At 35.7% G+C, this 23,771-nt stretch overlaps 3 protein-coding genes and 1 pseudogene across 3 annotated transcripts; 2 read left to right on the top strand and 2 right to left on the bottom strand.

Moving 5' to 3' along the window:
• The first annotated feature begins 2,047 nt into the window (after window positions 1-2,047).
• On the top strand, window positions 2,048-5,763 carry LOC120134352 (transcription factor bHLH49-like). Its single transcript, XM_039150785.1, has 10 exons — window positions 2,048-2,422; window positions 3,012-3,053; window positions 3,101-4,016; window positions 4,100-4,327; window positions 4,403-4,468; window positions 4,579-4,647; window positions 4,755-4,826; window positions 4,899-5,090; window positions 5,199-5,279; window positions 5,380-5,763. The coding sequence occupies exons 3-10, from the start codon at window positions 3,102-3,104 to the stop codon at window positions 5,434-5,436; spliced, it is 1,680 nt and encodes a 559-aa protein (XP_039006716.1). The 5' UTR covers window positions 2,048-2,422; window positions 3,012-3,053; window position 3,101; the 3' UTR covers window positions 5,437-5,763.
• A 199-nt stretch (window positions 5,764-5,962) lies between these two features.
• LOC120134379 (putative pentatricopeptide repeat-containing protein At1g68930) lies at window positions 5,963-8,690 on the top strand. The gene has a single exon (XM_039150813.1). It carries the CDS (start codon window positions 5,993-5,995, stop codon window positions 8,222-8,224), a length of 2,232 nt encoding a protein of 743 aa, XP_039006744.1. The 5' UTR covers window positions 5,963-5,992; the 3' UTR covers window positions 8,225-8,690.
• Window positions 8,691-8,875: 185 nt separating this feature from the next.
• Window positions 8,876-12,563, bottom strand: LOC120134488 (annotated as a pseudogene).
• A 748-nt stretch (window positions 12,564-13,311) lies between these two features.
• LOC120134665 (heat shock protein 90-5, chloroplastic-like) lies at window positions 13,312-18,258 on the bottom strand. The gene is made up of 19 exons (XM_039151107.1): window positions 17,961-18,258; window positions 17,792-17,865; window positions 17,566-17,691; window positions 17,379-17,472; window positions 17,219-17,302; window positions 16,941-17,084; window positions 16,616-16,732; window positions 16,158-16,205; window positions 15,986-16,063; window positions 15,748-15,852; window positions 15,527-15,667; window positions 15,265-15,357; window positions 15,021-15,098; window positions 14,674-14,928; window positions 14,410-14,512; window positions 14,136-14,310; window positions 13,943-14,048; window positions 13,765-13,854; window positions 13,312-13,671 (listed from the first exon to the last, which is right to left on the bottom strand). The coding sequence occupies exons 1-19, from the start codon at window positions 18,210-18,212 to the stop codon at window positions 13,471-13,473; spliced, it is 2,364 nt and encodes a 787-aa protein (XP_039007038.1). The 5' UTR covers window positions 18,213-18,258; the 3' UTR covers window positions 13,312-13,470.
• Between the last annotated feature and the right edge of the window lie 5,513 nt (window positions 18,259-23,771).

Raw genomic sequence — 23,771 nt, 5'->3', positions numbered from 1 at the left:
TTTATAAAATTACCTAAAAACCTCAATTTACTTATAACATTAATTTTAATCCCTTAACACTTTCGGTTGCCACTGACATCATCAATCGACCGAACACCAGACATTGTTCGATCGGACAACACCCAATAGTTGAAGCCCATTTATTTTCGCGACCGACCAAACACCCAATGACTATGTAAATACAAGATTTATTGATCGGCAATGTAAGTGATTGAAATTAGTTTTTTTTATTTTAAGGTTTTTTATAATTTTATAAAATATTGAGATTTTTAATTTTTTGAATTTCAAGTGTATTTTTAAATAAAATTTTATATGTATAATATATGTCAAATAATAATAATTGTTATGATCCAGACACGTAAAAAATAAGACAATTAAAATTGTAATAAAAAACACATTAAACATTTATTTTTAATGCTTTTTTAAATAGCTAAATTTAACTTTAGGTATGGTTTAATTATTGGTTTTACATGGAACTTTTATTTTTTATAAAGTAGAAGTTAACGAGTCTGGGAGGGAGGAGATTCCATTATTCTAAAGCTTAGGTATGTGAGAATTGTGAGTCCCAAGGCCAACTAATAATGACATGAAAGAAAGAGAGAAATGGACAGTCCATAAACACTATAGTAAAATATTTCGAAAACACTGCATTTGGATTTTTTATTGTTTATGGCGAGTAAGGCTATATAAAGAGTAGTTTGAGATTCTATTTGAAAATTTTAAAATAGAATTCCACTTATTTAGAAATTTGTGATTTAAAATTTTTAAGTTTAAATTTAACTTGAAATTATAAATTAAAGCTTGAAAAATTTTAAAATAAAAAAATTCTTAAACTTAACTCGAACATAAACCTTAAATACTAAAAATCATATTATTACATTTAAAAAAATCAACACATACATGTTAATAATTTAATTTTTCAAAATAAAATTTTAATATATTATTTTTTCCGAGTTGCTACGAATTTTTCGAATTAAGTATCAAATAGTTCATTTCAACTTGTTAAATCCTTGAGTTGAGTTCGAGTTCAACTCAAGTCCATTCAAATTGAGTATATATCAAAATAACTCACTATTTGTTTAGTCTCATTTAAAACCCTAATGATGAGCCTTGGTTATAGGGCAAAGAAATGTGTGTTCAAATTTGTTGGTCAACTCTCTTGGCTAAATTTTTGAGTAGTTCTTTCTACGATAATTAAATTTAAAGTTAATTTAATGTGATTTTTAATTCAAAATGTTCTTTTATTCAATTTAAATATTTATATATATATTTATAATATTTTCGGTTATAAATCTAAAAGTTAATTACTGGGAGTTTAAATATTATAACTGAAAAAATTATACAAATTTATAATATTTTAGATTATAATCTAAAATATTATTATGTCAAATCTAAAATATCATATTCTTAATAAAAAAATCTATTACAATTGATTTTATTCATTATAAATTTTATATTAACAATTTGTATTTTAGAATTCGCTAAATGTTTACATGTACACACTAAGTAATAAAAGGTATTGTCAAATTGACAAGAAAGGTACGAATGCCAAAGCAACAACAAGATCCTTTGGTGTAGAACTTCCCCTAAAGCCACGGCTGCCATTAACCCACAGCTTTTGACCAGTTTCAAGATGCTATTGCCTGTTGCCACAAGCAAGACAAACCATTTCTCATTCTCCTATAAATGCTTATAACATTGACACACCACCCTTACAAAAAATGCATTATTGGGAAGAACAAAGAAAGTGACTTTCTTTAAGATTTTCAATTATTAAATTTTATAAAATACTAATCGAATTTCGATGATGCTAAAAATAAATAAAAAGCCGTGAAATGAACTAGATTTTAGCTTCTTGACCAAACAAAATTATAATAAAAAGCAGAAAAATTAATCATCTAATGGAGTTGGCAATGTCTGTTGATTGCTCGAATGGGTATAATTATAACTTAAATATACAGAATAAAAACTTTGAAAGCAAACTTTAAAAAATAACCCCAAAGTGATTTAAAGTTTTTTTTTAAAAAAAAGTCTTCAAGGAACGGAGGATTGAAGAGGAGGGGTGTTTTGTATTATTTTAACAGTAGCAGTGGCGGTGGTTAATGATCAAAGAGCTCTCTTTTTGATGCAAGCGTGGGTATAAATGTAGCACATTTGCCATTACTCTCCTCTTTCATTCTGTACTCTACAAAATAGACAAATACCCATTGATTTTCCCTCACTCTAAAGTAATAGAACTTTCTCCTTTATTAATTTGCTTCTCTAGTTTTATTGGACTGTTTTGTAGCAGAGTTGCTCTGTTGCTCAAGAATTGAGCTGAAATTCTATAAAAGCTTTAACTTTGGTGTGTCTGTGAGTGTTGAAAAAAAGAATGCTATGAATGAGAATACAGAAAAAAAGTAAGCAGAGAATCTGAAAATGGGTATTTCTCTCTCCCTAGTTTTAGTTGAGTTTCTCTCTTTTTCTGGGTTTCTCTGCTGAACTCTGACTAGGGTTTCGAATGAGAAGGGGTGGCTTTATTTATTGAACCGAAACCAATGATCTTCTTCTCTTCTTTTTTGGGTTAAATTGACTGCTTGTTGTGGACTTTTAATTTCTCTCACAGCTTTTTCTCTTCTGTCCCATCTTTTTGTCTTGAAAGCCTTTTCATTTGTGCAAGTTTGTGTACTTCTAATTCTCAGGTTTTGCTTTGGAAATGGCAGCTGTGTCAGCTATGTTTTTGACTTTGAGGACTATTTAACTTTCTTGTATCCCAAGATTTCAGACCCTTTGTGAACTTAGCTTGAAGTTTGTTGGTAAAGTTATTGTGTATTATTATATGTCGAAGAATTAGATGATTTGCCCATGTGATGTGTTTGTTGTTTTTGTTGCTTATATCTATCTCTTTTGTGGTCTTTGATCTTTGGTTTGATGAACTTAGACTTGGTGCAATTAAGGGTATTTTTAGGTTTTGGTCAAATTTTCAAGGCTTAGTTTTCTGTTCATCAGCCTGACTATGGACTATTGCCTAGGTATGCAAACATAATTGTAGAGGCCTAGATTGAAATCTGCAATTCTACTGGCCAAAAGAAGAAGAAATCTATAGTTCTTGTCGAAGAGGGATGGATGCCGGCGAAAAGGATAAATGCAAGCTAGAAAAGAGAAGTGACAATGGTATAAACTACCAAGGATCTGGTATGTCATTGGCTTGGCAGTTTGGTGGTGGCAATGTCACCAGTACTCCTATGAGTTCAGTTCCTAGTGATAATCCATTGATTATCGGCTCTTCATCTTGTTCGGCTTCGATGGTAGATTCGTTTTGTTCTAACCTTTGGGAGCACCCTGCTAGTTTGCAAAACTTGAGTTTTTGTGATATTAATGTGCAAAACGGTGCGACCTCTTCAAATGCAATGGGAATTGCAAAAGGCGGTCCTGCCACTATGAGAAGTAGCATTGATAGACCATTTGATATGGGATGGAATGCAACAAGTTCAATGTTGAAAGGGGGTATGTTTTTACCGAATGCGACTGGGATTCTACCTCAGACCCCATCTCAGTTGCCTGCTGACTCGGCTTTCATCGAGCGTGCTGCCAAGTTCTCGAGCTTTAGTTGGGGAAATTTTAGTGATATAGTCAACCCTTTTGGTATTCCCGAATCTATGGTTGTGTATAATAGGGGTGTGGGCCTGATGCAAGGACCACTGGGTGTTTCTGCAATCGGTGGGATGAAATCAGTATCCGGTGTGGAAACTCAGAAAACTAAGTTGATTGCCACTGAAACTTCCAGTGATGCTTGTTTCCCAGCTGAGAATAGGGCTACTCGAGAAAGTCTGCTCAAGAACGATAGAGGAAGTGAAAGTCTCATGCGGTCTAATGAAGAAACAAAACTAGTAAATGGTGGCTCAGGGAACGAGTCTAATGAGGCCGAGTCTAGTGGCGGTATTGGTGGTCAAGATGAACCATCTGCATTGGATGGTACAGGCGGTGAACTGTCAGCTAAAGGTGTTAGTTCTAAGAAAAGAAAAAGGAGCATGCAGGTGAACAATTTTTACCGATTCTTCCCCTGATCCACTATTCACTTTTTGTTTATACATGGTTTTGATTGCTAAGTTTATGGCAGGATGCTGAGATTGATCATGCTAACAGGAGTCGATCACCTGTTGCTGCTGCTAAGGATGGTTCTGAAAACCAACAGAAAGGAGATCAGAACCAATGTACAGTGATGAACAAGCCTATGACAAAACATGGCAAACAAGGGACTCAAGCTTCTGATCCACCAAAAGAAGAGTACATCCATGTCAGAGCTCAAAGAGGCCAGGCGACAAACAGCCATAGTCTTGCAGAAAGGGTAAGGTTTATATTGAAAACTTACTATAGAAATATTTAGATCATCTGATTGAAGCTAAATTGGTTATGACCTCAGGTAAGAAGAGAAAAGATCAGTGAAAGGTTGAAATTTCTGCAGGACCTTGTTCCTGGTTGCAGTAAGGTGTGTGTTGTAAGATGGTATAGCTTAATGAGTACAGTCGAATTAACTTCTTCACAGCGGTTGGAACAGCTGGTTTAGTTCCGTTTGTAAGGGTTTATCAATTCTTGCAGGTTACAGGCAAGGCAGTGATGCTAGATGAAATCATTAACTATGTGCAGTCACTTCAGCGGCAAGTTAAGGTATCGGAGTTGAGTTAACAGCAGCTACCTGTGAATACTGAACAGATATAACCATATGCTATCCTTCACAAGTTCTAATGTGTGACTTCATTTTCTTCTTTTTGCAGTTTCTATCGATGAAACTTGCAACGGTGAACCCACGGCTTGATTGTGATATAGAAGGGCTTCTTGCAAAAGATGTAAGCTGATAATGTGTAGATTTAGCAATTACTCCTGTCTATATGTCTCGCTTCTAATTCATCATACAGCAGATTATTCAATCACGAGCTGGTCCATCATCGCTGGGGTTCCCTCTGGACTTGTGTGTGGGTTATACTCCGTTACATCCATCTCAACCTGGACTTGTTCCGGGTGGTAATCCTGTCATGGGGAATGCTGATTTTATGTGTAGAACTCTCGGTTCCCACTTCATGCCAATGACAGGATTCAAGGAGCCTAATCAGGTTTTACTTCAGTTTTCTTATAGTTCACTCTCGCATGATGCAAATAACATAAAATGTTGTCTTCTTTAACAAATTTACTTCCCGTGTGTCGATACATTTTGATTCTAGCTATCAAATGCATGGGAGGATGATCTCCACAATGTTGTCCAAATGAACTACGTAACCAGTGCTCCTTCCGACACCCAAGAAGTAAATGGTATTTACGCTCTCTAGTTCACTCGCCCTGAAGCCCCTGTCACAGGCTGAATATACTTCGACCCGGACCGTAATTCATCTATTTCTTTTGCAGGGTGTCAACCATCAGGCCATACGAAAGTATAACTTCGATCCTAAAGGGTTTATATAGCTCTATTCCGGGCAGCTTGGATTTATAACACATTCTTGAAGATAGCCAAAGACAAATTTGAATATGATATCACTATTTTCCTACCCTGTACTCATTGAATAACTGAAGACGTTATCGGCCTGGTTTTATAGCCGCGAATAGCAGTCTAGTTCACCCGAACCAGATGCATGTTTGACGGCGCGTGCTTCATTAACTGTTTGTTGGGGGTAATTGTATAATTTGTATGATTTTATAGATTGATGGTATGGAAATTTTTGTGATGTAGGAGTTATGTTTTCATCTTGTAATCTTAGATGATGTCTTACTGTAATTTACAGATAACAGAGATGTATTTCATTAATTCAATCAAATGAATTCGTTGAATGATTAAAGATTAATGATAAGAAATGAGATTTTTACGGGGAAAAAAGTCATCTTTTAATAATTAAAAGTTTTTATCTTAATTAATAAACTCTTGATGTAAAATTCAGTAGTTTTACCCATTGTTAAACCTCTCGCTATATATGCTAACGCCCATTCCCGCCAACCAATTGTTTTCAACACAAAATAAAAGAAAATGTCTTTGAACTCTAACTACTACTGTTCGGTACTGAAAATCTGCACCGAGACCCGAACCTTAGTCCAAGCAAAGAAAATTCATTGTCACATTCTTAGAACCATTGAAGACCCGGAAACATTCTTACTGAACAATCTCGTTAACGCTTACAGTAAACTAGGGGATTTGAGGTATGCACGGTACGTGTTCGACAAAATTCCCCGACCAAATCTCTTTTCATGGAACACTATTCTTTTCACTTATTCAAAATCTGGGAATCTTTCAGAGATGAAAGATATCTTCAACCGCATGCCTATGCGTGATGGGGTTTCTTGGAATTCGCTTATTTCGGGTTACGCTTCTCGTGGTTTGGTAACTGATACAGTGAAGGGTTATAGTTCAATGTTGAGGGATGGAGCGGCTAATTTGAATAGGATAACGTTTTCTACTATGCTTATATTGTCGTCTAGTCAAGAGTGTTTTGATTTGGGTAGACAGATTCATGGGCAGATTGTGAAATTTGGGTTCGGTTCTTATGTGTTTGTGGGTTGTCCCTTGATGGATATGTATTCAAAAGCAGGGTGTGTTTACGATGCGAAACGCGTTTTTGATGAAACGCCAGAGAGGAATGTGGTAATGTATAACACAATGATTACTGGGCTTTTGAGGGACGGTATGGTGGAGGATTCCAGGTGGTTGTTTCGTAGTATGCAGGAAAAAGATTCGATTTCATGGACAACTATGATCACAGGGTTGACTCAGAATGGTTTATATAGAGAAGCTATTGATTTGTTCAGGGAGATGAGGATAGAAGGTTTGGCTATGGATCAGTTTACTTTTGGAAGTATGTTGACGGGTTGTGGGGGTTTAATGGCCCTGAAAGAAGGCAAGCAAGTTCATGCCTTTATAATTAGAACAAATCATCAGGATAATGTTTTTGTAGGCAGTGCACTTGTCGACATGTATTGCAAGTGCAAAATCATAACATCTGCAGAGACAGTTTTCAAGAGGATGACTCGAAAGAATGTTGTATCCTGGACTGCACTGCTTGTAGGTTATGGCCAGAATGGGTACAGTGAAGAAGCTATTAAAATCTTTTGTGATATGCAAAGAAAGGGGATAACTCCTGATTATTATACTCTAGGAAGTGTAATTAGGTCATGTGCAAACCTAGCAAGCTTAGAAGAGGGTGCACAATTTCATGGCCAAGCCATAGTTTCTGGCTTACTTTCTTTCACGACAGTTTCTAATGCACTCATTACTTTATATGGAAAATGTGGAAGCATAGAAGATGCTGATCGACTGTTCAATGAGATGAATTTTAGGGATGAAGTTTCATGGACAGCATTGGTATCAGGGTATGCGCAGTTTGGTAAAGCCAATGCAACAATTGATTTGTTTCAAAAAATGTTGGCCCATGGTCTAAAACCTGATGAAGTTACTTTTGTCGGTGTTCTATCAGCTTGCAGTAGGGCAGGTGTAGTGGAAAAAGGGTATCAGTACTTTGAGTCAATGGTAAAAGAACATGGAATCACGCCAGTGATTGATCATTATACTTGCATGATCGACCTTCTTAGCCGAGCTGGAAGGTTAGAAGAAGCAAGATGCTTTATAAACAAAATGCCTATGCCTCCTGATGCAATCGGTTGGTCTACCTTACTTAGCTCGTGTAGACTTCGTGGTAACTTGGAAATTGGGAAATGGGCAGCTGCATCCCTTCAGGAACTAGAGCCCCACAATCCTGCAGGTTACATCTTACTCTTGAGCATATATGCTGCTAAAGGAAAATGGGATAATGTGTCAGAATTAAGGAGGGGAATGAGAAATAAAGGAGTGAGAAAGGAACCGGGATGCAGTTGGATCAAATATAAGGGAAAAGTTCACATTTTCTCTGCAGATGACCAGACAAGTCCATTTTCAGATCAGATATACGCTGAGCTTGATGAGTTAAATGACAAGATGGTAAAGGAGGGTTATGTACCAGATTTGAGTTCTGTTCTTCATGATGTCGAGGAATCTCAAAAAACAAAGATGCTTAATTACCACAGTGAGAGGCTTGCAATTGCATTTGGGTTGATATTTATCCATCCAAGGCTTCCCATACGGATAGTTAAAAATCTTAGAGTCTGTGGGGATTGCCATAACGTGACTAAGATTATTTCTAAGATCACTCAGAGAGAGATACTAGTACGAGATGCTGTCCGCTTCCATTTGTTTAAAGATGGAACATGCTCATGTGGTGATTTCTGGTGATGCATCTTTCTGAGCCTAAAGCTGACAATGAGGAGATCGAACCTTTTGCCAACTATTTCAAAGGACGAAATCAAAGGATCATTCACATAAAAAGGACATAATCTTGGAAGATATTATCAAGAAGATGCTTTGGATGTTGAAAACAACGCTAATTACACCAACAACTGTATTTGTCAGATCACCGGCCAAATCCTGCCGTCCAAAGTCCACAAATATTGTCACAGATCATCTGGTTCTCCAACAAGCCGAGGCTAATATCTATTGAAATTTCTCAAATAAGTTACAGCCTCGTTGTCAACTTTTTTAGTTCATGTCCCCTTTGTTAATTAGGATTTTTGGGACCTCTGGATAAATCAAAACTTGGAAAGGCTTGTCCCTTTGACTGAATGCTTCCATTAAATTTCTCTCTATTGTGAAATGGCGTTTCCATTGCTTAAAACTTGCTTGTATTCCTTTGAAAAATCAACATAAATTAGTAGCATGGATTCATCTTAGACTATAGTAAAGTCAAAATTGTCTCAACGAGTTGAACTTGAAAAACTTCATCCTACCATATCTGTTGCCTCTGTATTTACAGAATTAGTACAGACAAACTGACAGGGTAACATAAGATAAATTTTGATTTTGTTCTTTATGACACGGCATAGAAAGACTGATGCTATAATAACGAGGTATACTTTCTAGAGGCATATCATTTACATTAACGTTGGAGTGAATTTGGGGCATCTTTTTATATAGTGTAATAACTAGTTGAGCTGCTTGGCATCCGGTTTAAGCGTCTTAAAATGTTCTCAGCCATCTGTCTCGTACTACCATTCCCATGATGAAAAGCACTAACCAATGAGGCAGGCAGTGACCTATCTTGTGATATGTCTGAAGCTGACTTATTTCCACCTTTCACTAGGAATTTTTCAATCATCCAAAAAGATTTCTGCCACAGGCCCTCTTTTCTGTGCTCTTTCACCGTGTCAAGATATGTCGAATAGCATCTAATTCGTTCAACAGGCTCACACACTTGTCCACGTCAACATTGTCATCCAACAAAGTGCATATTGCCGCCATCGAAGCTTCAACTACCTCACCGTTCTCATGATCCAGGCATGCCAACAGCCTATCGACAGCATTCGCATTGATCAAACAAAAAGTGGTTTCTGAAGATCAAACACCTCTATGAACTGGACATAGTAATGGTGTCGTTATCCTTTTCGATGAACTGAAAGATAGAAGTTTCGGCAGGCGGAACAATTTCGTAGACTTGGTTTTCTTAATATTTGGTGGCTGTGATAAGTTTATTGACTCTAATGAGAGCTTCTCCAGTCCAATTGCTGATAATCTTTGAACTTCATCACTAGATGTCTTCATGAGAAGTTCTGTGAGCACCGATGTGAGTTTTTGAGCTTTTGCTAGAAACAATATCTGTGGTTCATACAGTGTAGTTGTGAATCTAACAAGAATCCCAACTAGGCCCTCTAAGTAAACAGTTGCATGCCTGCTAGTTCTTATTCCACTTCTTTGGATTAAAATGATTTTCTGAAGGATTATGGGGACAACATTCTTGTGCAGAAGAGCAAGGTTTAGTGTTAGATTCTGCTGGGGGAGTTTTTCCAGGAATTTTGCTGAAACTGCCTGCTTCTCTGTAATGTGGTTAGTTTCCATAGGGCTCTGCCCCCTGGTTTTGCAGAGTCTCTCTGCTAGTGTGTTACCCATGTGTGGTGAAAGGGTAACGAGTAGCTTTATTGCTGCAACCCCAAGTTGTTCGTGTTGGTTATCGATGAATCCAATGAGGGTGTAGCTTGCTTCAGTTTCGTTCAGAACTGAGACAATTGTTGCCATCGACTTGGGTGACTTTGTCAGGCATAACAGAATTCTGATGAGATTGATGTTGAGCTCATGAGCTTTTGAGTTCTTAAGCATGCTGATAATGTTATAGACGACATAATCTGAACTTATCCTGTGGCCATGGGAATTTACTTGGATGCTGTCATGCTCAACCCCAGACTCCAGAATATGAGCAAGTATTGCAGCCGCTTCTTTCTTAGAGTTCAAAGGCTCATCGTATATCCTACGAGTGAATCTCTTCAGCCATAATTTGGACAATACCAGCTTCAACAAGTATCCTTCCATTCGAATGGTGAGATGAGATTTGAGCCAAAGCCTTAAATGCTGCCTCTCTGATAATGGGGTTTCCACTTTGCACCATCTTAATGACAGTAGGAGAAGCTCGCTCAGCCACATAGGTTTTGCTGTCATTACTGAGAATGACTTCCCCTAAGTAGCTTGCCATTTCCATCTGCACCTCCTTGGAACCTGCTTATTTACATATCAGCATACTCTTCTCTTAGACTTGAAAACATGTTTTCTATGATCAAACTTGAACCCATTCTCCAGTTAATGCGCAGTTTAGAAATAGTTCCCTTGAAATTTATCATTTGGAAGAAGGTCAATCATAAAGAAAGTTAAGTTACCTTCTGTTAGATGATTCAAAAGAGGTTCCACGAACCCATACTCTGCCATCCGCTTTATGTTATCTCGAAATTTCTCTAGGTTCTTCAAAATTTCATCTGCTTTTTCGGAACCAAAGGAATCAACCTGATGGTTATATTTGATTCTGAGCAGAACCAAAATTGCTCCGGTTGCAGACCCGATTTTTTCACATAAAGCTTGGCATCTAGAAAGCTCAAGTAAGAAAAGCAATGATGCATGCCGAACTGACTGGTGGCTACTCGATAACAACTCGACTAGTGTTGATAGATCCATTGTATCAGCAATCATTTCCTGAACAAAATATAAAGAAAACGGTGCTGTAATGTTCTTTTCGATTTTTGGTATATATAAAATATCTGGAAATAGTAAAAAAAACTGAACCTTTCCTTCATCGTCTTCCTCAGCCAATTGTCGTAACAGTTCCAAAGCTCCACATCTGACACCTCTATCTTTGTATCCGAGTAACTTAATAAGCAATGGCAATGTTCCAACACTAAGTACTTGTACCCTGTTGTATTGTTTCCTTTTGCAGATATGTTGCAGGTCCGTTATTGCCTCTAGTATCATATTATCCAAACTAGCCAAAGATAACTCCACACGAGCAACCTTGATCCTTGCAACGTCATTCCGATCCCTCCATTGCTCTATCGTGATCTTTAAAGCAACATTGGTGCTTAAAACCCTGCTGGAGAGCTTCATCCCTGTGGTTGGACATGTTATATCCTCTAGATGACTGAAAGTTTCAAACCACTCCGATATCGCCTTCCTCTCATAGGTCACTCCACTCTCAATGGTAACTGGATCATCCATAATCTGCTTAGTTAATGGACACAAGAAAGTGTCATACATAGGTTCGATATACTGAGCTACCTGTGGCAACTTTGTAATGGGTTTGTTTATACTTTCATACTGTCTTCTATGACTTGAAATGTTTGAAGCTTGAGAACTTTCTGTGGAGACAGAAACTTCCACATGGACTGATTCCATTGGCAATTCTTGTGGCATTTGAGAATTTTCTATTCCCATTTTTGATTTCTTAGGTTGTTTTGTTGCAAAAGATATCTTCGGTTCGAGCTCTTTGGTTCGTAATTCTTGAGGGTGCTTAACTTCGAAATGGACATTCTGCATTTCCTCTGAAAGAGACCAGACCATTGGCATTTGTTGTGACATTTCAAAACTTTCTGTTGCCATTTTTGATTTCTTAGGCTGTTCTGTTGCAAAAGGCATCTTCGGTTCGAGCTCTTTGGTTATTAATTCTTGAGGTTGCTTAACTTCGAAATGGATATTCTGCATTTCCTCTGAAAGAGACCAGACAATTGGCATTTGTTGTGACATTTCAGAACTTTCTGTTGCCATTTTTAATTTCTTAGGCTGTTCTGTTGCAAAAGGCATCTTTGGTTCGAGCTCGTTGATTCGTAATTCTAGAGGTTGCTTAACTTCAAGATGGATATTCTGCATTTCCTCCGAAAGAGATCGGACTGCAGTTTCTGCATACTCATCGCCCCCAAATGTTGCAGACGGTATCAAGCACAAACATTCACCTGTCTTTTATCACCCCTTGTAGCTGCGGTATGATACTTCCCAGTTCAGTATCTGAAACTGGCTGGTTCTCTTTATGGCATTCTCCCACAAGATCTTTTGCCAGATTGACATTCTGGGAAACAGATTGTAGAATCTCTCTCGCATTTTTCGGGGGCGTTTCGGTATGCTTCAACTCCATTATCACCGGAAAAACTCGATAAAGGTAACATCCCACTTCAATAAAGCTTTCCTGCTCTACTTCTATGCATTCTATTGATTCTGTGACTGTTTTAATATCTGCCAACCAGGATTCGAAAAGACCAGAAAAGGCAGTGTTGTCAATCTGAAAAACCGAAAAAGATCGTAATTGAGATATAAGTATTTTCTGTTTCTTGAAGTTCAGAAAAATAAAGCCAATATGCATAGTCGAGGATACAGTCCAAGCATCGTACACGGCCTAGAGTTTGGTTGCACTTCACCCTATACATCATACATGTTTCTACAAGGCTAGCCTACCTTATCCGGACTCGAGTATAGAATACGGTATATTATCTCTGTAATTATGCTTAAAATTTTATAAATTCTGTAAGATTATATATCCATAACGGCATGCAATACTTTATAAAGAATGGAAGACTAGTACAGAGAGAGATTTTGTAAAGCTCGTACCGACATCGTCGAATCGGAGCTGAAACCCTCCGAGGATTCTCCTACAGGCAAAGTTGCAGAACCTTAAAAGACTTGATTGAGGATGAAAAGATATTTCAAATGATAATAATAATAATATACGGGTTATGTATGTATTTATATTATATGCATATACGTACATGTATGCATATAATGACCCCAATTTTTCTTTCTTTATTGTAATTATTATATATTAACCTATTGAAGTTGTTAACTTGTCATTTTGGGTATATAACTTGGGTTAATTTAATCAAAGATATTAGTCCACTTTTGATTTTCAAGTTCCAATATATATCTTTTGAGAATAAATTATAAACATTTGACATTAATAAAAGGATTAGTAATAGTTGGATTGTTACAAGTTTTCTTTTTATAACATGTTTGAAAAAATAATCTAAAACAAATTTAATAGCACATTTTTATTAAATCAACCTCCATTTATAGTCCAGTATGTATCCGACTCAACTCGGAAAAAAGTTATTTCTTAAAATTCTTATCATCTTCCCGATTAAATACCAATGGACTAATATATGAAGATTTACATTAGAGGACATCTAGTCTTCCCAAGGATCACTTTCTGTCCTTACTTCCGATGGTTCGATAACTTGGGTCTCCGAACTATCATCGTTGCCGGTATTGGTTTCACCAGCACTAGCTTCTGATGCTTCAATCTCATCGGATCTACCCCATCTTCCTCCAAGTGCCATTGCCATCATCTCATATATCTTGTTACCAAACTCAGCAGGGCTATCAGGCTGCACAATGAAAAAGAGGAATTTAAGAACAATATGATATACAAAAACCTGCAAATATGTTGGAGCTAAATCAAAGGATTTCTATCCACTTACAGAGAAACCACTGGATATCAATGCTGTATCATACAGCAAGTCAGCAGCTCTCTTGGCATCACTGCTTTCGGGTGCATTCTTGCATGCAGCCTGCAAACGGAAATAACCGATATTAATATCGTAGCGATACCCTCAAACGAGAAACATCTTATATCAAGTTTAACAAAAATGTTCGTACATTCAAGTCCTTAATAATAGGATGATCTGGATTGATCTCTAGTATCCTCCTTCCCCTCATAAACTCCAAACTTGCGGTGTCTCCGAGAGCTTGTGCTTTCATCAACCTTAAAATGCATTGAAAATGTTAGTAGAAGAATATGTTTCATGTATGCCTATTGACTTGTATTGAGAAGTAACAGAAAATTGCTTACCTTTCCATGTTGGCTGACCATCCAAACTTGCCAGAAACAAGCACACACGGTGATGAACTTAGACGCTTCGAGATTTGGACTTTGGCCACCTTGTCTCCCAGTTGTTGCTTTACCCAATCACAGAGAAGATTGTATTCTTGTTTGGTTTCCCTCTCTTTTACCTCATCTTCATCACCTGGAATGACAAAAAAAAAATCAATCAGGAATGAAGAGCAACAGAGTCGGATCACACCTGAAACAAATATATAAGTGAAAAGAAAATCAGAAAACTAACCAAGTTCCAAATCTTCCTTGCTAATATCAACAAATTTCTTTTCTTTGAAGGTCTGCAGATTTTGGATGGCAACCTCGTCGATAGGCTCAATTAAATAGAGAACCTTACAAAACAAGGAGCTAGATCGGTTATCATGGAAAATTGAAAGCAAAAAACTTCGAATCACAAAACATGAACTACAAATTCCATGTTTGACAGCCTAAAGACAGCGCCCCAAGTTTATTATTTCGAACCTTGCAAATCCGACCCAAACTACAAACATACCTCAATGTCTTTTTGAACCAACTTCTCCAAAAATGGAGCGGTCTTGGCACTTTTCAAGCTGTCAGTTGCCAAGTAATAAATTGCCTTTTGATTCTCACTCATATTTTCAACATATGTATCCAAACTCGTCAATTCCTCTTCACTTTTTGATGTGTAAAACCGAAGTAATGGAGTTATACGCTTGTGATTACCAGTGTCTTCGATGCAGCCCAACTTTAGAAACCTGCCGAAGTTCTCCCAGAATTTTTTGTAATCCTGTAATGGAGTTTCACCATCATCTATGTTACTCACAAAGTTCAAGTCAACAACTGAGAAAGAACATATGGTGCCCCAGTGTACTCTATTACCTCTTTATTTTCACTTTCAGAAATCTCTTGAATCATGTCAAATGTTTTCCTGACAAGCCTCTTTCTCATAATTCTCACCTAACACGTAATAACCATAGAATAGTTAATATGGAAAATAACAGTAAATAGTAAATAGTTAGCAATGTTGCTCAGCACCCCAATCTGAAAATAAGAATTATATTTAAGGAACATGTGTAAACTTATGTTGATATGACTAAAAAAATGTAAACAAAATTAATCTTACAATTCGACTCTCTTGAAGGATCTCTCGAGAAACATTAAGGGGAAGATCATTTGAGTCCACAACACCCTTCACAAAGCTCAAGTATCGTGGAAACTGAAAAAACAACATTAAGGTTTAATGTAAGTTATAGCTTGACGACACAAGCAACACACACTGGACTCCACAAGTTAAAGCACCATGGTAAGTTCCCATAAAAGAAAATGACACAGCGCCATTTAGTACTCTACAAATAGAGCTATCATGTGACCAAGTTAAAACTGACCAGCTCTCCGTCAAAATCATCCGAGATAAATACACGCTTCACATACAAACGTATATTCTTTGTTTTAGAATTCGTGACATCCTCATTGTTGAGAGGGCCCATGCCAGGAATGTACAGCACACTCCTAAACTCGACCTCACCCTGCATGATTATCAGTGAAACTTTAACGGCTTTAGTAATGCAAAAGAAGCCAAATTATAAAATTGTAAATGCACACTTACCTCTGTAGTAAAGTGAGTGTATCCAAGTGGATCCAAGAACTCATTGAATGTCTTCTTGTAGAACTCATTATACTCATCCTTTTCAACTTCTTTTGGATTTCTCATCTAAACCAGATACACAAAGGACATATCCATGATGGTTTATAACAACAAAGAATATATGGAAAATAGAGATTATTCTACAGGAAAAACAGTATTTTAAAGTGCATTTATGGAGGTGACAGAACAACAAACTCACCCATATCGGTTTTGTTTCATTTGCTAATTCCCATTCCCAATACTTTTCGGTTTTAGTCGTCTTCTTTTTCTTCTCACTCTGTCAACAGGTATATAAGCCCGCTAATTAACACAATATTTTCAAAGAAGAAAGTTTGCAACAAAAATAATGCTGGAAAGCATGGCAAGGTTACCTCTGGCTTTTCTTCTTCTCCTTCTTTTGGTGTTTCTTCCTCCTCTACCTGCCCAAAGGTCGAACATATTACAAGTGGTTAAATAACTAAATTTTCCACATGTTCAGAGTTCAACTGCATATAACAAAATGGAGGACTCATTGGCATTCAGAAATTGGAAAAAAAAGCATTAATGCGCATAAGCCAGATGGTAACATCTACACACCTAACAAATTCTTTTCACAGTTTATACACACACAGTTATGAAACTCAAACATGAAGAAAATTTACTAGTTGTTTATAAAACTTGAGACATTCCATGAGGGACAAAGTAAGAACCAAGGGAGATGATGACTCCAGGAAATGGAGCGGGGCAACAAGTACTCAATTTGATAGACGTGAACTGTTTACCCTTTCTTAAAACACTAATAGAGAAGAAAATATTATACTCGGATAATAACAGAAATGCATACACTAACCTCGATTGTCCTTGATTTTTCTTGCCAAGTGTATATGGGGAAAGAAACAAATTGGGAGTAATTCTTCACCAAATTCTGAATTCTGGTTGGATCCGAGAATTCATATTTGTCATCCGACTGCAAGAGAACAATATCTTAAACCAAATTTGGCACTTAGAAGAACCGGAAGGTAAAAGGCAAAGAGGCAATTATTCCAATAAATACGGAACTCATATATCAAAATTCAAATTACCATATTCTAATATTTAACATACAAAAGGAAATAGTTAAACGCAGATATTCAAACAAGATGTAATGGATTAAAAAGAAATATCAGGTAGAGTACCCTTAGATAAAGAGTAATTTGTGTGCCACGGTTTAGAAGCTTTTCAGGATTGGTTTCCTCCTTGATAACATATGAGCTACTGTCTGCTACAGCTTCCCAAACATATTGCTTCTCTGACCTTGGGCTCTTTGTGGACACAACCACCTAATTAAGAATAATTTAAGCAAGCAAACCCAATTAGCGCCAAACATGAAAATTATTGGTACGAAAAGAAAAAGCTTCAAACATGAAGAGAAAGATCATAATGCAAAATATCAATTAGGCAGACAATATGTTACCTTCTCAGCAACAAGAAAAGCAGAATAGAAACCAACACCAAATTGTCCAATCAAGCCATTGTCTGCCCCTAGATCCTTATTTTCCTACAGAGAATCAGATGCTAAATAAGTCACCAAAAACAAAAAACTGCAACTTGAAAATAAATGCGAAAGAGGTTACCTTAAGAGCCTTAAGAAATTTTGAAGTACCGCTTTGTGCAATTGTTCCAAGACAGTCAACGAGCTCGTCTTTTGTCATTCCAATGCCTGTATCTCTGCAAATCCATGAAAAGAAAACAATTAAAGAAATAAATCGTCCATCATTTCAACTTTTATTTTTCAGTATGAGAGGCCACAAACAAACGTACGTGATAGTGATAGCCCCATTATCAGGGTCAGTTTTGATTCGTATCTCGAGTTCCCCGGCATCTCCAAGCAGAGAAGGCTCAGTCACACTCAAGAATCTAAGCTTATCTAAAGCATCACTCGCATTACTAGAGCACAAAAACAAAAATTCTTCATAAGTTTCAATTGAAAACCAGGAGTCCTCATTAAAAAAATGAACTTTGGTTATTCATGATAAAAAGTTCTCACCTTACAAGCTCTCTCAAAAACACCTCTTTGTGGCTATACAGACTATGAACAATCAAATCCAACAATCGACTAACCTGCAAAGCATAGGAGAGAAACCATCGATATAAACAAACACATGCCATTAATAATAATAAAAAGAGCATAAGAAGGAAAAGCAAAAGAAACCCACCTCGGCTTGGTACTCAAATGTCTCGCCGGAGGTCACCTCGGGCTCTTCCTCGGCAACTGCCGACGCCACACACTGAACCGCAATGCTGTTGTTTTTCTTCTCGAGCTTCCACCTTAAACCGGAGGAAGAGAAGGCATTGTTTTGATGGGGTAAGAAAACGCTTCTGGAAGTGAAGGCCTTGTTGGGGTTTGTTGTTAAAGGGAGAGAAGTTAAAGATGGGATAGCTAAAATTCTGGTTAGAACTGAAGCCATTGAAGCTAAGCCCGAGAGAAACAGAGAGCTGGTAAATGAATAACAAAGATGATAAAGTCTAGACTTTTTGGGAATAAATAGTAAAACTAGAAACCCTACTGAAAGGGGTTTCACTGAATGAGTGGAAGATTCTAGAACTCAGGAAAAGAGGCCTAAGAATCTGCCATTTTAGAAACCATTTTATCCCTTTGTTAGTACAATATCTAAATCCCTCAATTAATTCTTCAATCTCTAATGTGAAGATAGGTACACTCAAATATATCATGATTTTCAAAATATGTTAATTAACTGAATTAATTATTAAAAAAATTATATATAATTAATTATCATTTTTTTGGGGATAAGTTGGGATTTATTTATCTAAGAAGCAGCAAAAACGCTGCTACAAGAAACATACAATCACTCCACCAAAGGAAGTCAAAATCCTCAAACTATACACAGGTCATGGTTAACATCATCACTTCTAACACTTTTCCTATACATTTTCATTCTAACAATTCCTTTGAATCGATAAATTGAATTGGAGGATTCATTCTATAAGGAGTACCTAACTTAGGGATAGTAAAATTAGATTGGATTCTAAAATTTAATTCGACTCGAATTTTTTAAAATTTTGAATAAATTTTGAACGATCAAATATGACTCATTAATTTAACTAATTTAATTTTGTTTAATTTTAACTAGACTCGATCGAATACTCACCTCTAATTCCTCCCAATTAAGTTTGTTTTTGACCAAATTTAAGTCGCATTGTTCTTCCACCATTGTAGAATATATATGTTGTAACATCTTCAATACCAGGTTAGTGACTAAATTGTAAGGTTTCAAAATTTGGTGATTAAATTAGAATAATTGAATGGTTTAAAGACTTATATGAGAAATGTGGTGTAGGATCAAATTGAAAAGAATGAGGAATGAAAGGATAGTATGGTCATTTGCAAAGAAAAATATTTAAGAATGATATATATAGATACACGTGGAAGGAAGGAAACAAAGTTTAGAGGTTTCCAGAGTTCTCTTCCTTTCTCTTCTTTTTCACGTGTGAAGCCAAGCAAATGTGAGTTTTCTCTTGAACTGATTATGTGCTGAAATTTAAGTTTGGTTTTGATTATTAGATGCTAAGTAAGCTTAAGGAAAGCTTAATTTGCTTTAAAACAACAAGATGAAGAGTGTAGGAGGATTTAAAGATGTGGAGTTCTTGAATTAAATTTAGAAATAGAGTTCATAATTAGAATAAGAAGTTGAATTTGACTTGTCAAAGGGTTAATTGAGAAGTTAGAGGTGATAGAATTGAATTAAGAACACGTGGAAAATTTGATGAAATTCTTTGATTCAAGAATTATGGTGAATTATGAGAGATGGTGAAGTGTTATAAGAAGGTTTACATATGCATAGATAAGTTTTAAGGTATAAGGAGGGGTAATAAGTAGAATTTGAGGACAAAGTAAGACATTTTCGTGCTCAAAATGGAATTTCTGGGTTGTTTGCATCGATGCATCTTCAATGCGTATCGATGCACGGGTAGTGCATCGATACACCCCAACATCGAATGTAATTTGTGCACTGATGCATAGGTAGTGCATCGATGCACACGTTAAGGAATGCATCGATACACTGTAGGGTGTATCGATACATACCTTCATTAAGAGATGAAATTAGCCTTTCTTTTAGTCTAAGGAATAAACAATTAACGTATATCAAGTGGAATACTGATATGCATCAATGTATAATTATGTAGATATTGAACGTGACTTTGCTTCAAAGTAATCGAAGGGTTAGAATTGATTCAATTCAAACAAGGCTAAGGTGAGTGCATATGCATAACATGATTATGTTAGTATTGTAACACCCCCAACCCGTATCCGACCCGGATACGAGTCCGAAGTATCACATTGACTTTTCAAACATTTACTCGTATAAAATAGTGAGTAATTTAAAACTTTTGTACATGTAACTTATTCAAAATATTTCCAGAACTATTCAGAGCTTACATGTTTTTGACAAAACCGATCAGAGCATATACAATTCAAAAACATTAATTACGTGCCAACTATTTGCAATGTACAAAATACATCTAATTCAAGAGATCTTTTCTGATCTGATCTTCGGTAAGAAGTAACTGACCTGTCTTGTTCCTCTTTATTTCTCTTTTCGCTTTCCATACCTACGTGTGAAACAATCACACGCTAAGTCGAAAACTTAGTGAGGCATAACGACTTATAATGCACTTCATAACATATATCAATACATGCATGTTCTGTTCTATCATGTTATACCAATTCCATGCATTCTTCGTATCATATAAAATCATATCAGATTAATTACAGTAAATACATAATTACAGTAAATACATACATACACATAATTCATCATTAACAGTTTATCATGTAATCACATACTTTTATTGTTAACCTTTTCAATCAAACACTATACACACACAACATCATATGGTTCACGTAACACATTTCAAACCACTTATAAACCCATCGTATACATATCACATTCAGTATGCTTGTTTAATCACTTTATTAGCCCATGTACACTAGTGAGAACTTAAGGTATGTGAGTACATTGAGGTTGTGCACACATATGCTGTCACCACAGCTCGATCAATGTCCCGAAGGACCAGTCCATAGATTCTGAAGAACCTAGGTAATCAGTCCATATGTCCCGAAGGACATAGGTAAACAGTCCATATGTCCCGAAGAACATAGGTAAACAGTCCATATGTCCCGAAGAACATAGGTAAACCCTCGACCCTTGGCATGCCAACTATACCCCTAGCTCTCATATCACATAACATGGGCATTATCATTTATAACAGTTCACATTACTTATTCATATGCTTTCTCTTATAAACACATATCTTTTCTTTTCAGTCACGTATCACATGTACGTGTAATCATTGATCTCATAATCACATGTTCCTTCTTTTCTGTCACATACCACATGTATGTGTAAACATATGTCTAATATCATATGTTGCATGTAATCACATAGATCTTATCTCATAACATATACTTGTTTTCACATATATATTTCATATCATTTCTTATACCATCACATAATCCATTTAACATACATAACATATCATGTAACATTATAATAGAAATACATATAAGTCATATCACTTAGAGCACATAAAAGAACAGATCAATTCATATAATCAAGCATACATACATGCATATTCAACTCATGCCTTTAATCATGAATTCATGTGTAACACTTCAGGAAATAGACTCATCGCAAGTCTTATTTCCATCGCACATCATATACTATTGAATATGCACTCACCTGGCTTCACTAGTCAATTCAAATCTCTTATCTTTCCCTTTGATCGATCTTACTTGTAAATGATTCTGGAACTTGGTTAGGCTCTGAATCTACATAATTATACATTTTAAGACAATCATTAGATACCTACACCTTGTAATTGGATACTAGCAACTTAAACGAACTTATTAAACCAATATGCACATTTTTCCTTTAGGGGGAATCGGTTCCCTACTATGGGGGTATCGATTCCCTAATGACATTCTGGAAATGTTGTTCGTTTGAAGGGGTATCGGTTCCCCTTGAATGGGTACCGATTCCCCTTGCCCAGAAATCATATTTTCATCCCGAAAATTACTTCATTTTCTCTCAAACACTTCAATATATCATCCCCTTTTCATTCTTAACTCTAGTACACATACTTAAACCAATCTATATTCATTTATTTCATCTTAAACCTCAAAATCCTATCTTCCATATGTAATTCAAGAATCATACCAAATTTTCTATATGTTCTAAATCCAATTATATCACTCCAAATCTCTTAATTTAACTATTGACAAGTCAAATTTAACTTCAAATTCTACTTATCAATTCATTTCCAAAATTTCATATAAAAACTCCAAATCTTTAATCTCTCTTAACCCCTCCATCCTTTGTTTTTAAGATGATTTAAGCTTTCCTTAAGCTTAGTTATCATCTAATAATCAAAACCCAACCTTAAAATCAACAATTCATTTATAAACAAAGAAACTTACCTTTGGCTTGCTCTCCCACGTATGAAGAAAGAAGAAAGGAGAAGAGCACTCTGGAGAGTTCTCTCCCTTTTCACGTGTATATAATTCCTTGAATGATCAAATGACCATTTAACCCTTAATTTCCTTTAATAATTACTAAATAACCTTCAATATATATTCAAATAATCATTGAATTATTTCATTCTTCTACTTTAGTCATCAAATTCTGAAACTTTACAATTTGATCACTAACCCGGTATTGAGGATGTTACAAGTATATTCAGTTCTAGACTTGCGATAAGTCTATATTTAATATCTTGATACATGATTCATTCAATATTATGAAACATGATATAATTCATACCATATGCATTATGTGATATGCTTGAAATGAACATGCATGAAAAGTTACATGTCTATGGGATATACTATGTGAATTGTGGTAAGTCCATTTTCCATATTAGAGCTTATATATATGAGTGTATGTGTCATATGTGATTGAATGAGTTACATGATATATATTAGGTATGTGATGTGTTTGTTATGGTTTATATGTATACATGAGCAGATGTATTGACATGTTACAATATATATATTATATGAGTTGTGTAAATATATATATATAAATGTGATAAATATGTGAAATAGTTAAAATGATCTATATGATTACCTAAGAATATGAAATAAGAGGTATAGTAAGAACATAAGAAAGAATATGAAATATATAACATATGAATATGAAATCATATGAGAAGTGCCATGAATTATACGAAAAATAAACTACGTGATTACAAATATATGAAAATATGCTAGTGTGATGGGACATAGAAACTAGTATAAGTGATGTATATGTTTATATAAGTTATAAGATGATAATATGTCATATCATAAATTAAACTGAATGATATGTGATTAGATGAGAAATGAACACGAGATATACGGATATGACTGAAATGATATGGTTATATAATATGAGAAAAGGTATATGTGATAAGATGATCATATGAACATGTGATAAAGAGCTATAGGAAATAAATATGTGATATGAATGTGTGAATATATAATAAGGTAAAAGATAATGCCCATGATATGAGTTATGAGAACTGTAGGTATAGTTGGCATGCCAAGAGTCGAGAGTTACCTATGTCTTTCGAGACATATGGATAGATTACCTATATTCTTCGGAACATATGGACAAGATTACATATGTTCTTCAGAACATATGGACAGGATTACATATGTTCTTCGGAACATATGGACATGATTACCTATGTTCTCTAAAACATATGAACAGTTACCCATGTTCTTCGGAACATATGGATAGGTCATTCGGGACATTGATTGAGCTGTAGTGATAGCATATGTGTGCACAACCTTATAGTACTCGTATACATGGAGTTCTCAATAGTGTATATGGGCTTAAACAGGACATAAAGAGTATGTATATGATTATATTTTAATATGGTATTATTATGATTTACATTGTTTCATATGTGGTATGATAAATGATGATATGATAGTATAATTGCATTTAGATAGTAGATTGCAT

This window comes from Hibiscus syriacus, unplaced genomic scaffold, assembly GCF_006381635.1.
Source record: "Hibiscus syriacus cultivar Baekdansim isolate YM2019G1 unplaced genomic scaffold, ASM638163v2 tig00110597_pilon, whole genome shotgun sequence".
Taxonomy (NCBI): domain Eukaryota; kingdom Viridiplantae; phylum Streptophyta; class Magnoliopsida; order Malvales; family Malvaceae; genus Hibiscus; species Hibiscus syriacus.
The sequence above is the reverse complement of the archived record's forward strand: the minus strand, read 5'-3'. Positions and strand labels throughout refer to the sequence as shown.